The sequence below is a fragment of the Saccostrea echinata genome, unplaced genomic scaffold (genome assembly GCF_033153115.1).
Source record: "Saccostrea echinata isolate AGI-Se365-2 ecotype Australia unplaced genomic scaffold, CSIRO_AGI_Sech_v1 ptg000019l, whole genome shotgun sequence".
Classification (NCBI taxonomy): domain Eukaryota; kingdom Metazoa; phylum Mollusca; class Bivalvia; order Ostreida; family Ostreidae; genus Saccostrea; species Saccostrea echinata.
Window position 1 is genome coordinate 976,447 of NW_026889768.1, and position 18,554 is coordinate 995,000.

The 18,554-nt window shown below is 34.6% G+C and overlaps 1 protein-coding gene across 1 annotated transcript; it reads right to left on the bottom strand.

Annotated features, from left to right (window-relative positions):
• Window positions 1–4,377: 4,377 nt before the first annotated feature.
• On the bottom strand, window positions 4,378–16,977 carry LOC133189656 (uncharacterized). Its single transcript, XM_061325056.1, has 11 exons — window positions 16,915–16,977; window positions 14,918–15,040; window positions 12,648–12,719; window positions 12,323–12,455; window positions 10,084–10,178; window positions 9,823–9,891; window positions 9,402–9,507; window positions 8,725–9,186; window positions 6,625–6,848; window positions 5,007–5,154; window positions 4,378–4,807 (listed from the first exon to the last, which is right to left on the bottom strand). Exons 1-11 carry the CDS (start codon window positions 16,975–16,977, stop codon window positions 4,419–4,421), a joined length of 1,884 nt encoding a protein of 627 aa, XP_061181040.1. The 3' UTR covers window positions 4,378–4,418.
• Between the last annotated feature and the right edge of the window lie 1,577 nt (window positions 16,978–18,554).

Below are 18,554 nucleotides of genomic sequence, written 5' to 3' on the forward strand. Positions count from 1 at the left end.
TTCTATATTAGAAAGTTATGAACCAGAAAGGAATTTCAGCTACTTTTCTGCCAGAGACATTGAACCTGCTCAAATGATCTTGGGTCAATATCATAACTGAGCGGATCTAGGATTTTTTTTCAGGGGGGGGGGGGGGGTCCTCTCCAGTCAAAAAAAAATTCAACCCAGAAAATCTTTCTTGACAAGCAAAAAAAACCTAAAAACAAAACAAAACAAACAAACAAACAAAACTAGCAAATAAACAAACAAAATACAAAAAAATAAAACAAAACAGCACAAAACCAAAAAAAAAAAAAACAAAAAAAAAAAAAACAAATAAAAAAACAAACGAAAAAAAACAAAACAACAACAACAAAACACCTAATCGTCTTTCTCAAACGTGAAAAACCTACTACTTACAAGGGATCCACGTTTTCTAAAACTGAAGGGGGGGGGGTCCAACGTCATTTTTTATTTGCTTCAGTATATACATTTAATAACTCGGCAAATTCCGGAAAGGGGGGGGGGGGGGTCCGGATGCCCCGATCTCTCTCTAGCTCATCGCATGATAACACACCCTCAGGACATACGTAATTCTGGTGTCAAGTATCTTCTTCCAACATTTCTCCATTAGAGAGTTATGGTTTTGTATTGTTTTGTCATGTCTGAAAATCTGTCATAAATTGTGTCACTCTGTATTTCTGTCATAAACTTAGTTTAACCCTTATAACAACTTTCGAACGATAAAGTTATGTATGTTATATTTGGCAAAATTATAGATAAATAAGAGTTTAAATATTTTACAGTAACCTTGTCCGCCTGTTCATCCGTCTAGCTGTTTATCCGTCTGTCTATACAAGTTCAACCATGCCTGGACCATAACTTTGTAACAGAGAAACATTAAATATATGGACAAGTAAGATCATTTAGGCAAGTTACAGGCTACCGACTATAAAAAAAAGTGTCCAGTGCTCATAATTCTCAAATTAACAAACACTAAAACTTCGTACTCCACTCGTAAATTAATTATGACTGGAGTGTGTATCATGACCTAGTCCGAGGAGATTTGATCAAGTTCAAGGTCATTTAAAAACTTTAAAATTCTTGCCATGCCCCAGCCATGTCTTATAATGGAGAAACATTGAAAGATCTTACTTGATATATGATTGGAGTGTCATGGCCTTGAGCCAAGTTCATTTGGACAATTTCATGGTGACTGACAGAAAAAGCGTATTATAATATTCATGTCCGACTCATAACTTCGTAACGGAGAAATATTATACAGTTGTTGACTGGAATTGAGGGCAAAGGTTGATCTGTCGGACTGGTGTATAAACTGTTACTGAAGGCCGCGGGCAACAGTTTGCGCACAGGTCGGACAGATCAACTGTTGCCCCATTGTATCAAGCCACGATCCGGAGTCCGCATATAGCTCTCTCCTACCCTACCAGAATGGGAGAGTATCGTACATTTTGGCCGTGGTTTGCGACGAACGATGCTGTTGCCAAAGACCCCTGTTAGCAACTATTTAGTTATACCTATACAATAAAATCTTTGAATCAGTAATGTATATAGTAAAACATTAGGATTCTTTAAAAATAATTTATACCACTTAATCCGTGCCGAAGCATCATTTATTATGTGAACATCGTGTAATTTTTGTACAAATATAGCCTTTTGATCAGGTCAGTATCTAGATACTTATATAGAGAAAGCATGTTGACCGAGCACGAAGTGCGACGAATTTCCAGTCGGCAAGCAGAGTTTTGACGCTGTTTACGGAGATAGGCAAACATACGATGGTCGATAGCGGCCGACAATTTACACTAACGTTATGTGTGTAACATGTACAGCATTTTCACTGAAAACGCACTGACACATTACACCTAAAAGGAAAAGTGTACAAAGTGTACAGTGTCAAAGCAAATTCCGTGTACACTCTACACCAAAGTTATGTGTGTAGTGTCAGAAAAACTTTCAGGTACACTCTACATCTAAAGGTGAATCAAGATTCAAATTTAACAGAACCAGACGTGTTTCTTTGTGTTGCTCCCGCAAGGTGCCTCTTGAAGTTCACATAGATCTGGCCCCAAGACCATAAACTGCGAATAGATTTAAGTCAAAATTTCAAACCAATATAACTTTTGAAATAATTTTGATATTGAAACCAAATTTTCATCATATATTTCAGTTTAAATGTTATATAAAATTGCAAATTTTTAAGCAACAATATTAAAAAAAAATTCAAGATACTAAAAAATCAAAATTTTGACTTAAGTCTATTCTCATTTTATGGTTTTGGGGCCTGAGGAAATGCTAGCTGGCATATTAAGTTCTTTGGTAAATAATCAGTAAAGAGCAAAATTAGTATTTTATGAAAGGTTTAAAAGGGTCATCAATTAAATTACAGGTACTTAATCAGATCATGATAATAACTATCGAAAATGCTATTTAGGTCACAGCTTGGAAAACGGATCAGTCTGCCAGTAGGAGAGGTACATCAGCATTCAAATTTTCCAGTCAAAAAATGGAAAGTGATAATTATCACACAATATAAAACAATTTTTGTTTTCATTTCACATTGTGTGAAAATGATTGTAAATATTACTGCTAAGTAAAAGAAAATGATTCACTTTATATATTTTGAAATGTATTATAACCTTTCATCCATATTTACTAGAAACAAGATTTTTCACTTCCAGAACTATATGAACTGTTTGATATCTTCTACTGGACAGACGCATTTATTTAGCCATTTCCTTATAGCGAAAATATAAATAAAAAATACTTCAGGTTTATGTGAACATCAAGAGGCACTTTGAGGGAGCAGCACGATAAAGAAACATTGGATCTGTTTTGAATCTTGATATCACCTTTAGGTGTAGAGTGTACATGAAAGTTTTACTGACATTTTACACATAAAACGTTGGTGTAGAGTGTACATGAAATTTGCTTTGACACTGTACACTTTGTACACTTTTCCTTTTGGGAGTAATGTGTCAGTGAGTTTTCATTGAAAATGCTGTACATGTTACACACATAACGTTAGTGTAAATTGACGGCCGCTATCGGCCATCGTACAAACATGCCATACATGGCTGTGTAGCTAAATTTTCGTAGAAGAGAATGGTAATAAACAGTTTCCTGTTTATTTTCTCTGAAAGTATAAATGACTTCGATCTTGGGGAGGGGGGTACTCCATGTAATTCGGAGTTAGATATCTTTTGTTATTACCGGTATAATGCTATGAGTTAAAAAAAATTATTACAGAAACAAGTGTCTGTGTTATGGCTAGGGTATGCCTTAATCTTGAAGCAAGGTTATTTGGGCTCTGAAGCTCAATGTGTCTATAAGGAAAAGTATAAAAGTTGTGTCTGGTCCATAAATTTCTACTGGACTGGAGGAGAATTGGAAGTTCTTACTTCACACAGAAATTTACTTAAATGTCCTGATGGTATATTATGACCTTGACCCAAGATCATTTGGGTAAGTTAAAGGTAACTTTCAGAATAACATGTAATTCTAGTCTGGTCTACAACTCTCTAATGGAAAAATACTGGAAGTTTACACTTCACAAAATGATTACTTATGACCAGAGGGTGTGTCATGAAAGTGTATCTGGCAAGTTTGTGGTCACATTTAGAAGAATGCATTTCCTGTCCTGTTCTTATCAAATGCGACAGTACACTAATTTTTATCTATTTCAATGAGTCCGGATCCTTTTAGTCAGTGTTTTATAAAAGTTTCATAAATTAGCATTTTACATAGCTCATTAGAGTTTAAAACTAAAACGGCCATGAATCGAATGGTATAATTCTGAAAAACTTAACATATTATTGAAGCATGGCATACGGATAGCAGGAACCTTTAACTACTACTCTAATTAAGTAAATTGAAATTCATTTCATAAATAATTATCTTATAATGTAAAACGCAATTCCTCTCTTGATAGTTAATGTTCAAATCAAATCACTGTTTAATTTTCATCCTGAACAGAAATGAAAATAAATACAATTTTCAATGAAATTTGATAACAAAATTTTTAGAAAAGTTCTTTTAACTTCATGGAAAAAAAGGAGAGCCCCTCCGTGAAAAAAATAATTCAACGTTCACTTTTTGTCATTCAAATACACTATATGTAAATGTAATGGACATATTATAGGGATGAAAAAAATCTGCACTTTACTAGAAACTTTTATACAGCTGACGTTGGTGTATTTAACATATGCGCATACATCTGTTTCACTGAACTCCTCCCAGGCACCTGATCCCACCTCTGGTATTTCCCGGGGTCCCATTTTTCCTGTTCGTATTCCTTACAGGATTTCTGACACTGATCACTGTCCGTTATCTTCACTTTTTACATCAAAGACTTAAAAATAGAAAGCACACATTGAATTTAAATATCTTCGTTTTATTTTTCTTCTCAATACCATTAACTAGAACAACAACCATCCAGAGAATGAGGAGTAGCTTCCCTCTACTTTCCCGCGCACACGTCTTATACTAACAGTGTCCCCCGTGGATAGACCGTAGATAAACACCCCCGTGCTGCTGTCGTATTCATCTCCCTTAGTTTCCTCTCCAAAAGTTTTTGGACCACTTATCTGAGAACCCACTTTTCTCTGAATTATCAGCTGTGTTTCTAGTTCAGCCCCGTTTGTCTCAACCGTCCACGTGAAGAGGTAGGTTCCACTAACACTGCACGTGAATACCCCCGTCAAACGATTAAAGTCATGATGGGTGTCTAATAACACGTCACTGAATGGGACAACAGTACTCGTACTATCCGACGTGAGCACCGCTGTAAATGCCGGAGTTGTGACGTCTGAAATGGATTAAAGATATGATTTTTTCATGCATTTTGACTCCTTCTCCCCTTTTTTTTTTTTTACAATCAACTTATTAAGTTATTAAAGGGAATGTAAAATTAACCATCTAAAAGTGTATTGTTTAAAAACTTTCATGAGTACATACCTCATCATGAAAACCATTCATCCCCCACCTTTTTCAGAAAAAAAACATACTTGCAATTTTATATCCCGAAAACGCTGTAGTTCCCCTGTAGCCAACATAATGACGGCCTCCAATATTAACATTGTCATGAGAATTGAGGTTTAAGACAGCCAGAGTCGCCCCGGAATCAGAATGTCCGCTCTCTGAGTCGGGAAAGGTCTGAAAAATATGTAAAGATTGGAATTATTTACAATCTGTTGAAAGAAATGCAAACTAGACATGAATCGTATCAAGGTGGTTGTTACAACGCGAAATGTAATAACAACGCAATATGTAATATACCGTGATTATTACATTTTGCGCTTTAACATTTTGCGTCGAGGTCAACGCAAAATGTAATAACACAAAATGTAATAAGAGACGTTTAGGATTATTACATTTTGCGTCTAGATTTACGCAAAATGTTATGACGTAAAATGTAATAACACAATGTTTTGTACTATTACATTTTGCGTTGTTACATTTTGTGTCGAAGATTAAGCAAAATGCAACAACGCAAAACGTATTAACACAGTTTTTGGTCAGTTAGGTTCAGAATAATGTTCAGTTTAGTAGTTGATCGAGAAAAGAAACGGAAAGATAGAAAAAAAAGAAAAATAAACAAACTCATTCTTACATTAGAACTGATTTCAGTTTTAAAAAATTGAATAAGATTTTTGACCTGTAATCTTAATTTTTGTTTGATTTGATAAATTATGTGAAAATATTTGCTTTTAAAGTATAAATGAGCTTGAGTTTACTATGTTGTGCGAAGTATTGCACAATGAAAACCCCAGTCGGCCCCCTTAATTGCATTTACACCCCTAACCGACCCATCCACTTCAACGCAATACCTTTCCATATTTTATAATATTAAATTAATTTTGTGATGTTTAGCGTTGAACAAAATAAAAAAAAAGAAATAATTATGTCTTGTGTTATTACATTTTGTTTTATTACATTTTGCGTTGTCCTCAACGCAAAAATTAAATAACGCAAAATGTAACAATCAAAAAATCGTTTTATTACTTTTTTACATTCTGCGTTGATCTCGACGGAAAATGTAATAATCCCAGTTTATTTCATTTTGCGTTGTTATTACATTTCGCGTTATAACAGTGGTGCGTCCCTCAGCAAAGAACGAATACCCTTCTAATCAACATTTATATTAAGCAGGCTAATATGTTACGTGGGAAGAAAACGTTTAAGAGCAATAATTTTCATTTCATGTTTCTAAATTTGATTTCATTTTTTTTTCAAACAATTTGTGGGAATTTTGTGAAAAAAATTATGAATTGCTTCTCAGAAAAGGGGAGTCATACATCTTTGAACGTAAATACCAATGTTTTTGCTACATGCACATGAAGCATTATTCTGGGAGACAATATTTATTGCAAAGATGCTATGTCCTCTCGCCATCGCTTAGATGTGTAAAAATCGCGTTTTATTTTCAAGATACTTGAAATACATGTACAGCCTTTTACATCACATAAGATTTTTGAATGCTTGGTTGCTTCATATTTTCATATTGTGGGCGTATATAAGGACGTTTACATTTAATTAACACCAAACACCAAAGCTGAGATTTTTCTTTGAAATTATATGGGGATGGGGTGGTCATAACAGATCTGTAGTTAAAACTAGACTCACGTTAAGTTTTTGTGCTGCATTAACTTTAATTTGTAGATCGTCGTACTGAGAACCAGACTGTTGTCCCGAAACACCAAAAACATATAAACCGGGACTATCTGCAACAAACGTTTGGTTGCCAGTACGATAACTTCCCTTGTTATCAAATATGACGCTGTTAAACGGAACTGTTGTTGAGCTGTAGCTTGAATGGTTCAGAGCAGTTGTAAATGCATCGATATTTCCTGCAATAGTTTTAAATGAAGCATTTTTAGTATAAGAAAAAAAAAATAGAACAAATACAGCAAAAAAAATGTGAGGATAATGAGCAGTAATCAAGCTCATATTAATCCATTGAACAATGCAAAACGTGAACAGGTCAAAATCACGGGCCCCTGGAAACACCAGAGGTGGGATCAGGTGCCTAGTAGAAGTAAAATCACTTGTCAATTAATCTGAGATGACCAAGTTAGCGGACCAATCCGTGGTGAAAATTAATATAAAATAATGGCCTAACAGTTCAGTTAAAATACGACCCAACGATAGTTTTTTTTTCAATCCGTGTCATTATAACATAGCACTTTAAACAAGGTCGTAATACGGCCTGCAACATCAATTTATTTCTCAGTAGCCTGTCTTGGTTTAAAATTTAGAATAACCTGCAGATCTGTAGCTCGCTGGTCTGAAAAATATGGGATGGACAACTAGAGAGCTACAGATCCACCCACTGGAAAAAAAGTGTGTATTTATTGTGTGCAAAAAAGCGCACACCATTTCTCCAATTAATTTTGCTGCCACCTCAGAATATTACCAACCTTTTATTCCTAACATATTCTTTTACTATTTCCACGACAAAACATTCCCTATATACAGCCGTTTTTAATAGCCCTCCTGGGCTTGAAAGTTAGACCATCGAAAATTTCGCGATTCACAGCATACTGCCATTTTGCCAAATTGGGTGGCATGTCAATTCGAATCAGTTAAAAGACACGATAAGTGTAACATTATTTAAATCTTAATTGAAAATGATCTATAACTATAAACCGTATAAGGATTATTTTTACCCATTCATACTCGCAAATGATTTAGTCATGTTTGGGATTATGTTAAAGAGATAAGATAATAAATGCTGCCTAAAGTTTAAAAAATCGTCCCCTCATTCATGTATTATATACTGATCTATCGTGGTTATAGATAAGTCTGAATAACAATTTAATCTTTTAATGTAAGATATGCATCCACATATATGTAAACACGATACCGGGTATATCAAAACCATCATATCAAGTTGTCCAGTTACGAATTAAAAATAGTATACTTGCAAACTGAATGTATAAAAGCTTGTATTTCCAATAAAGCAAAACCACCAAAGTCGCTCTCGTAATCGGACTAAATCGGATATCCGGGGCATATACCGAGTCTTTGATCTATTCGTCTGCCTGTTTGTCTGCTAGGCTGTTCGTTCACAAAAACTTTAACCTTGGTCATAACTTTAGAACGGTTGGTGCTAGGACTTTCATATTTCACATGTGTATTCCTTGAGACAAGGTCTTTATTTAGGTACCAATAGTTTTGACCTCATGACCTTGGAGTTTGAAAAGTCTTTTACCAAACTTTAACCTTGGTCATAATTTTGAACTGTTAGTACTAATTAAGTTAAAGTTAAATCCTTCGTCAAGGCATAAGGCTCATAAGACGGGTGCTCATACCCCGTTTCTGTGGTGCTAGGCGAATAATAGTCATTGACTGATGGTACACCAGTTCATCACAGGTTAATTCCAAAGCGCAACCCGGTACCCGCTGCATCTGGGTGGACTGAGGCAATGCAGATAAAAGACATCATGATCTTGAAGTTTTACTTTTTTGTGATTTTATATTATACATGAGTTTTCTCTGTGACAAGACCTTTCTATGTATACCAACATTTTTGACGTCGAGACCTTGGAGCTTGACCAACTCTCGATAAACTTTAATCTTGGCCATATGCATCAGTTTTTCACAAACACATCTTGTTTTTCAAATAAAATATCTGCAATTTGCAATTTTGCCGACATGACAAATGATCCAGCTAAGAATTTGAAAATAATTGTGAAAACAAAAACAGAAATAAAATTTACTCACTATCTAGTGGCCCATCGTAAATTTTCCAGCCCGCAAAAAAACTGCTGATGGTTCTGCTTCCAGAAAATTGATGCACATTTATTTTATCATTCTTGTTCAAACGAAGTACTGCAAAGGAGGTGCTTGAATCGTCAACCGTGGAAGCCTTCGGATCAGTTATCGCTGCGACACCCACGGGGTACCCATTTTTCATCAAACTGGTGTCGACCCCATTTCCGTGTGAAACTATTCCCCATGCAAACATATATAAGCCTGCTTGGGGACACAAAAATATCCCCGTGCTACTGGCATATCCGCCCCCAATATTAATGGCAGTCTGGTCGAAGATTATATCCCTTGATCCTGGCCCGGTGACGGTTTGATTGTTTTGTGTGAAGAAGGCCACGCTGTAGGACGTGTAGGGGGCTGATGATGATGATGACATCACTGTACCTGGAGTGGTGGAGCCACCAACGGAATTAGCTATGAACAAAAAAAAAACAAAACAAAACAAAACAATGTAAGGTATCTTAATATGATTAACAGTAAAAAAAACACGTCACTATTAAAACAAAAAAATTTACAATATTAAAATTGCTGTCATGTTGCCATATACACAGTACTACCAAAGACTCTCAGAACACAGAGATGTGTGTTTTTGTTTTCGTTAATTATAGGCAAATAAAAATGTCACTAACCCAAGTTACAGTTGTTATTGCACAAATCTCCATCACAGCACTGGTGGCACTTGACTGCCGTAGCCCTTTTTCTACCGAATGGTATGTGTACTAGTGAATCGCACGTCTGTAAAATGTACAAAATCATCACACAGCTAGAGAGAATGGAGTCCTATTTATGCTCTGTTTTATTTTGTGGTTTAATTTTTTGTTTTTGTTTGTTTGTTTTTTGCTTTTTAACTTAAATACCATTCCAGTGAATCTTTTCCTTTAGTGTATAGAGGGTAGTTTCTTGCCCTGGTCCCCAAAATGGATGCTCATGGGCTCCAAATACCAGGGTCTTCTAAGCATCACGAATCCTAGTTTTAGCGCCAGGTGCTCTGTTTCCAAACTCACTTTTCAAAACTGATTTAGAAATTAAATGGAACACGTGCTGACTTACCTGTCCGTGTTCACATCTACTTGTGAAATAGCGCTGACCAAATACAGTTCTCTCCTCTAATAGGCATTTCTGAATGAGATGTCATTTGAAAGAATTAGACGAGGAAGCGAGGGTGGTGATGATAATATCGGTATAAAGTGAGTAACAATATATTATATAAAATATGTATTATCTGAGTGTTGCCTTTGATTGGTGTGATGGGTACTTCGCTTTTATGAACTTGCATCGTTTTTAGAAATTATAAATCTGGTATAAACTAGCCTCATTTAAACTACATGGTACTATCTTGTGGCAATCACCAGGGGCGTGGATATCACGACAGTCGTAACACAATGGCCCCCTGGAGATGGGATACCCTGGAAAATCAAACATTCACCTTTATCATTCAGGTTCGGCCATCTCTAAAAAAAATTTTTTTTTGCCCTCTCCCGACCACAGTGCGACTGACTGGCTAAAAATAACCCAACTCAAAACTTTTTTAAACCTCCAGGAAACGATTTTTTTTTTATTAATTCCGGAATTTTCTCATCCCGACAACAACTATTTTGATTTAATTAATAGCCTCAATTTTAAAAGATTTTGAAAATTTGGCGTTGATATTGAAAATTTCTAGGGAAAAACTTCCCCACCTACCTACCGACTCCATTTTCTTAAATCCTGAGTCGGGAGAGGGCAAACAAACAAATAATCAAGTTATTTGCTGCAAAAAATGCATTTTGACATGAGGCTTAATTAATGAAAAAATTCAATCCATAAGAAAAGCACATCATTTTGTTATAATTTGTTTCTTTTTAAACGTTCTTGTAATTGAGTAAATTAATTATTTGCACTGCAGTTTCTTTTTCCGTAAAAACAATCTTTTTTTTCTTTTTCTTGCCATCATTGAATGTAAAATCGTTAACGACATGGATTGCTCTTGTTTTGTGAGAAAAATGAGAACTGTAGATTCATTTTAGAGCATTCTATCCAAGAAAAATGCGCGATCCCTGCTTAAAAATGTTAAACGCATAAAGTATCTTTAATTTGAACTGTAAAATTGTATATTTTGCATAAAATCTTTTTAAATGTTATTTTCTGACTGGAACCGGGGTAGTTCTATTCAAAACCTATTGTTTTGATTCATACCAAAATCGCCCATATTGCGAGTACTGTTTTGAAATCATTGATGGGTTTAATAGGTCTGGTACTAAAATTGTAAAATGGCACAGACATATTGCGCGTAACGTACAAATCTTGTGTTCAAATTGTCAAGGTCAAAGTTAGAGTATCTACTTACCAATGAAGCGTATCACTTGACCTTGCTTCGAATTCAGATTTGGTAAGTGAAATTTGCCCGAGGTCTTATTGGATTGTGAATTTAAAACATTTTGTTAGTATAGTACAAGAAACACAAAAGATTACGTCCCAATCATGTTTTAATGCTGATTGGAAGATATTCCTCGACTTTACACCCTATACTATAATACTATATATACTTTTTGATTTTACTTTGTATACAGACCAGAACGATATTGTGAGGATGAGCTATAAATGTCATTTTTGATTAAGCTTTATTCTGCCAAAGTACGCTATTAATTGATACATTATTTCGAACATATTTCGGCATTTTAGCGGAGTTTAATTATAACTAGACATCTTTATATATGTATCTAATTACTGTCTAATTTGATTTAGAGGTATGGTTATGGTATAACTCTGAGGTAAAAATATGATATAATGTTAATATAGATATTAAGTGTCTATTTTGTAGTTTATGGGGTTGGTAACCAACTCTTTCTTGCGATTTGTCAGCTCGATCCGTTTTCGTTATAAATAAGTTGATGACACAAGGATATCAACAATCTCTTTTAAAGTGAACATTTCGAAGTCGAATATTGACTGATGTTTTTCATAAAAATTGTTAAGCCATTATTTTCACACTGTTCAAATTGTCTACGGATTCTTCGGTTTACCAAGGAGCGGGTGTGACTGGTCGACAAAGGGTGCTTACTCCTCCATGGCACCTGATCCCACCTCTCTGTTTTAAGAAGTCCACGTTGGCTCTACTCATAGTTGTATTGTTTAAATGGACTTTTGAGAATGATAACTGTTCGTTACCTTCACATTTCATACATCGCTTCGTGATCGGCAGGCCCGGGTTCGATTTTCGTTCGCCGCGCCGCGTCAAAGCTAAGACGTAAACATAGGTAGTAACTGTTCCTTCCCCAAGCGCCCGACACTAAAAGTGAAATTAAGTCACGGGTCTTTCAGATGAGACCTTAGAAACCCAGGCCCCGTGATACGGTAGGCGTTGGCACGATAAAGAACCCTCACTGCTCAAAGGCCCTGATTACGGAGTATAGGTCTAAATTTGAAGCCTTTCACCGGTATATGGTGACGTCTCTATATGAGTGAAAAATTCTCGAATGGGACGTTTATAACATACAATCAATCAATCACATTTCATGCACCACAAATTATTACTGAATAATTGATCACTAACACCTTGATTACAACTCACCGTCTGCCCCACATCCCTCGCTGTTACACATGTCCCCCACACAGCAGTCTGTACATAACAGCTGGCCTGGGATGTGGGAGGATCCGTCACGCTTAGGGTGAACAACTGTTCTGTTTATAGTTTTAGTACAATCCTGAAATGATTAACGAATATTTTTCCAAAGGTAATACAATGTACCGGTAAGTATTGTGTTTTTCTCAAAACACATACATTATTAGGATTATTCATACGTGACTTTTTTTCCTTTAAAATGGATTACATGTGTCTAATTCGTTATGGAACTGATTGATCCATACTTGTATTGTATGGTCTAGGTGATCCTTACCAGAGATGACATACACCCGGTCCAGTAGCTGACATCGCCATTATCAGATCGGTACAGACGTACCCCACATACCTACAAATACCAGAGACAATAGCTATAGTTAAGGTGCCAAAATAAACATTAATTCGAATCCAATAATTGAAGATTTTATCTTTTAAAATTATTTGAAAATATTATATATTCCATTATTTTGCTCAATACTTGCTTTGATGCTCGCGTCGAATTAATTATTGCTCTACTCAACTGAATTGATGCGCGTATGTTGAATTAAAAAGAACAATTATATCTCAATTATTGCTCTCATCAATTCAGTTGTTGAGGTTTAAAGCGTGTTGGGTTATTACTAGAAAAATAATTTACACTTTAGTATAAATGTTTTGTTGATATCTTTAATGTAATTGAAGATATCTTGTTACTTTACAAAAATTTTGTTAGAAAAATCAATGAGCGCATCAATTTATTAAAGAGACCACAAATTCAATTTAAGAGATTATCATTTAAATCATAGATATGTTGACTTGAAAAATATCACCAATGAAAAAGTTGTTGCACGCATTACCCAGAGTAAATTAATGATAACAATAATTCAATTGAAGCAATACAAGTACGTGTAATTCAATTATTGAGCACATTAATCGAATTGATACGTGCAGTAAATCAAGTGAAGAGAGCATTAATTCAATTACTGCGCGCATAAATTGATTACTGCTCTTCTCCGCTGAATTAAATTATTATACTCATCATTTCATTTGAAAAGAGCAAAAATTAAAAAGTAAACTAATTAATGATATCAACAATTGAATAAATGTGTGCAGTAGTTCAGAAATGAAAACTGATATAATTAAATATTTCACATTTTGAAGAGATATCTAATAGAATTGTTGCGTGCATATCAAATGAATTGATGAAAATTCAAATAAAGAAATCTTCAATTATTTAAGTTTATTTTAATTTGGCTCTCCATAAATATCTGACTTTAAAGTGACACATTTAACAAAAAGGATAGCATACAATGTGGGAAAAAAATACAGAGGACCTAAATATATTTAGCATACTAAATAAAAAAAATGTGTTAATAGATATGTATAACAATTTTTTGCATTATTATCGTGTTGAATGGGGGAGAGAGAAGGGGCACCTCGATCCTCCTCCAATATGTTTACCCAGCTAAATGTCATGGTTGAGAACATAGATAGGTATCTCTGTAGAATGCCTTAACCCCCCCCTTTTTTTCCAGAATGTGTTCTTCTGGATTGAAAACTGAAGATCTATGGAAGTTAAACCGTTCTGCTAGACATTAATGATTGGATGAATTTGAACATACTTAAACTTAACCCAAGTAAAAAGGAATTTATATTATTCGGAAGTCATAAAATGCTATCTGCGTCTTCAACGAAATCGATCAATGTGGTTGGTGCAAATGTTCACGCACTCCCGTATATTAAATATCGCGGATGTTACTTGGATGAACATTTAAGCTTTAGGAAATTTGTTAGTGAAAAATGTAGCAAAATTTCGATGAATCTTTACCACATCAGATACATTCGCCAATACCTTACTGAAGACTCATGTAAACAGTAAATAGTACAGTCTCTAGTAATAAGCCATCTGGATTACGCCAACAGTTTGCCAAAATGTACAATGTACCATCAAACGACTACAGTTATTACAGAATCGAGAAGCAAAACTCGTGCTTAAACTAAAATCAACTGACAGTTCTACAGAAGCTCTTAAAATTCTACACTGGCTACCAGTTACCTATAGGATTAAATTTAAAATAGCTTGTCTTGTTTTTAAGTGTCTTAATGACAGGACAGTCCCATGTATCTGCGGGAAATACTTAGCATTAGAACTTCCACTTACAAGATTCGCTCCATTGATAATTTGGCTAAAACTCTCACCGTCCCAATCGCAAAACGCAAAACATCTGCCTCAAGATCCTTCGCCATTTCAGGACCTACCGTGTGGAACGAGGTACCTCCTAACTATGAGCCATCAGCGATTTTAACGTTTTTAAGAGACATTCAAAAGCTTTTTATTTTACAAGTGCATTCAATTGACGTTTTAATTATAGGTTAACTATACAACTTTGTTTTATTTTCAGTTAAAATAGTTTTTTTTTATACTTTTCTTAATTAGTTGTTTAACTTTGTTTAGGTCATTTTAATTGCATGTACATGTACAGCGCCATTGATTGCATTTTATCTGTAACATTGTGCGCTTTATAAATGTTGATAATAATAAAATAATAATAAAAACCGATCCCTTACCTCTCCTTTGTTGCATACTTCTATCCGGTTACACAGTCGTGGCTCAAAGGTATCAGAGCATCGTAAACATTGTAGGGCTTCAACAACAAAAACAGGTATCAGAAAATCGTAAACATTGTAGGGCTTCAACAAAAAGGTATCAGAAATCGTAAATATTGTAGGGCTTCAGCGAAAACAGGTGTCAGAAGATAGTAAACATTGTAGGGCTTCAACAAAAAAGGTATCAGAAATCGTAAACATTGTAGGGCTTCAACGAAAAAACAGGTGTCAGAAGATAGTAAACATTGTAGGATTTCAACAAAAAAGGTATCAGAAATCGTAAACATTGTAGGGCTTCAACGAAAAAACAGGTGTCAGAAAATCGTAAACATTGTAGGGCTTCAACGAAAACAGGTGTCAGAAGATAGTAAACATTGTAGGGCTTCAACAAAAAAGGTATCAGAAATCGTAAACATTGTAGGGCTTCAACGAAAAAACAGGTGTCAGAAAATCGTAAACATTGTAGGGCTTCAACGAAAAAAGATTACAGAACATTGTAAATATTGTAGGGCTTCAATGAAAAAAAAAAGGAATCAGAACATCGTAAACATTGTAGGGCTTCAACAAAAAAAAGGCAACAAAACAGCGTAAACATTGTAGGGCTTCAACAAAAAGGTGAATAGTAAATTAGTGTATTTCAAACAACCTATATAATTCCCATCAGGTATTTATCAATATGTTATGAAAAATTCTGAAATCAGAAATTTCATCATTTATTAATGTGACGATAATAATAAAAGCAATTTACACTGAGCCACAAAGATACATAAAATGTAGGCATTGACAACTTACCTCCAAACGACTTTTGCAGGGAGAATAGAAGTAATATAGCTGTAATGTGATAAAATATAGCACGAATATTACTATTTTTTCCAACCAGGAAAACAACACGAGATGAAGCTAAAAATTTCTAATGAAAAGTACTCACTGATCAGAGGGAAATTCATAATGTATATTATATATTATATAAAGTTTTTGGGACTATATTGGGCTCCCTGAAATTCCAGTGTCAAAAGGCAAAGATAAGATTGTACGATATTTTGCAATTCTTTAGGTGTGCGGGCACTAAGAAAGTTTTGTTCAAAATTACAAGATTGTTCGGCGAAGATAAGAATCAAGGTTAAATTTTTCACCTTTTCGAACTGAACTGAATTTACCTGACACTATCTAAAATGGCAAATGGGTGAATTAAAAAATAATGACCAGCAAATTGAAATTTTTTGAAAAAAAAAAATCAATCCGTCAAATCATCACATATTTTTAGCTCCACTGGTCAGAGACCAGAAGAGCTCATGCGATAGCAAGTTGTACGTCGTCCGTCTGTTTGTCTGTCTGTAAACAGTTTTTCAAAATGATACTCCTCCTACAGTTTTGGTCTGATTTCAATATAACTTGGAACACAAGTAGAATACACTAAGATACTTATTTTTTTTCCATTGTTTTTTGATTTCGATGAACTGTGTTGCCATGGTTACTAAAAATAGAAATTTATGTGAAATACTTTCAAAACACTACTCCTCCCACAGTTTTGGTCTGATTTCAATATACTTGGCACACAAGTAGAATACACTAAGATACATAATTCTGTGTATCGGTTTTTGATTTCAATGAACGGTGTTGTCATGGTTACTAAAAAAAGACATTTAATTTCTGTTAAATACTGTCAAAACACTTCTCTTCCTACAGTTTGGTCTGGTTTTACTATAACTTGGCATGCAAGTAGACTACACTGAGATACATAATTGTCTTTATCGTTTTTTTTAATTTTAATAAATGATGTTGCCATATGGTTACTAAAAATCGAAATTTCTGTAAAAGTCTTTTAAAAGGCTACTCCTCCTACAAGTTTATTCTGATTGCAATAAATCTTGCCATAAAAAGAGACTAGATCAAGGATCATTATTCTATTTATTGCTGTTGCAAAGTTCAAGTCCAAGTCCTTTGTTATAAGTTCAAACCAGTAGAGCTACAGTCTCGTCAGAGACTTCTGGTTCACTTGTAACATTATATTGTATATACATTTTATTTAAAATTTCCGAAGTTACGATAAATTGAATAATGCATAAAAAGTTTCAGAAATATCTGATAAATACTAAAACCCCTATTTACTGCATTATTGTGCAAACGATTTCAATAAAGTAAAAGAATCAGTCAGCGAACAAGTTAATATTTAAAAAATGGCGGACTCGGGGAAGCGAAAACCTTCGGCGTCCAAGGAAACGCTGGAAAGTATGCTTGTTTATATTTTTCCTGTAAAAATAAATATAAAAACAGTCATTTCTTTCTTTAAAGAGTCATGAACATACATATGACCAGACAATAGACATTATATACATTTTTATAAACGGCCACTGCATTTTTAGATCTTGACATATCTACATATATGGCAAGAAATTGGTACTACATTTTTAGTTGATACTTTTTTTTAACCATGGTCGGTTACAATTATATACAAATTATACAGAAATGAGCATGATGAATGTAACTATAATGTACTTCTTTGTTTTTTTCAGCCCTTTTAGAGATTTCAAAACTCCTGAATACTGGTCTTGATGCTGAGACTTTAGCAACATGTGTTCGTCTTTGTGAAAATGGTGTGAACCCAGAAGCCCTAGTCCTGGTCATCCAAGAACTGCGTAGGGAAACTGCAGCTGTCAGAGTAAGTCAGACATACAGATTTATTCCCCCTGAGATCAAAACATGGAATATTAGGGTATTGCTTTTTAGCCCTGAGTCTCTTTCTACAACTTTAAATTTAGTTGTTCTGAGATTGCTCTGAGTCTAATTGTAGAAAGACTTTCAGGGCCAAAAAAAGAGTGTTTCTACAACTTTAAACAATCTAATAATATGAAATAAAGACTTTATATTTGGTCAAGCAGAAAGGTTTGATGTCAGGTCTACGTCATTCATGAAGGTCAAAGTCAGATATCTGTACGAATTTTGCTACTAGCAGGGATGGTGTGTTTTCTGTGAAATTTTGTAATACACTCTTATATGTGGAGCAGAGTAACAGCTGCTAAATTTTCCTCACTTATATTTGTAAACAATTTATAGTCAATGTGAGACAATTCATCCAGAATATAAGTGCCATATTCCTTAACCTGATTTCCTTCTTGCTTTGGGTTGGCTACTGGAAGTAAAGGATAACTTTGAAGACTTTTTTATGTCCGTCTGTGATGGAATGCAGTATGGTATGGTGATCATATCTGTTCGTCTGTCTCATTGTCTGTCTGATAGCTTATCTGTGTCTGGCTTATAACTTAAGTACTATGAGGCATAGAATCATTAAACTTTATCAGCTGATGCATCTTGGATAAAAGGTGTGCCACATTTTAAAGTTAATAGGTCACTGTGACATTTAATTATGTTGATATGGCCAAATATAGGGCTCATAACAATTCAACTGGAAAATTTTTGGCCTAGAATCTTCAAACTTTGATAAATAATGTATCTTAGGTAGAGTGTGTCACACCTTACATTAAGGTCACTGTGACCTTTAATTAAAGCTGAACACAATTTGTAAAAGGAATAGAGTTATTTTTTTCACCATATTAGTTTTCTCAAGGCTGTTGTTTTCCATCCACTATATAAGCCTCAG

Excerpts from the sequence above, each read along its gene's own strand:
- LOC133189656 (XM_061325056.1), bottom strand. The coding sequence starts at position 16,977 with ATGTATATACAATATAATGTTACAAGTGAACCAGAAGTCTCTGACGAG. Across the intron at positions 15,041-16,914 it reads ACGAGACTGTAGCTCTACTG|CCCTACAATGTTTACGATTT; the intron begins GTTTGAACTTAT and ends TTTTTGTTGAAG. Across the intron at positions 4,808-5,006 it reads TTCGGGATATAAAATTGCAA|ACGTCACAACTCCGGCATTT; the intron begins GTATGTTTTTTT and ends AATCCATTTCAG.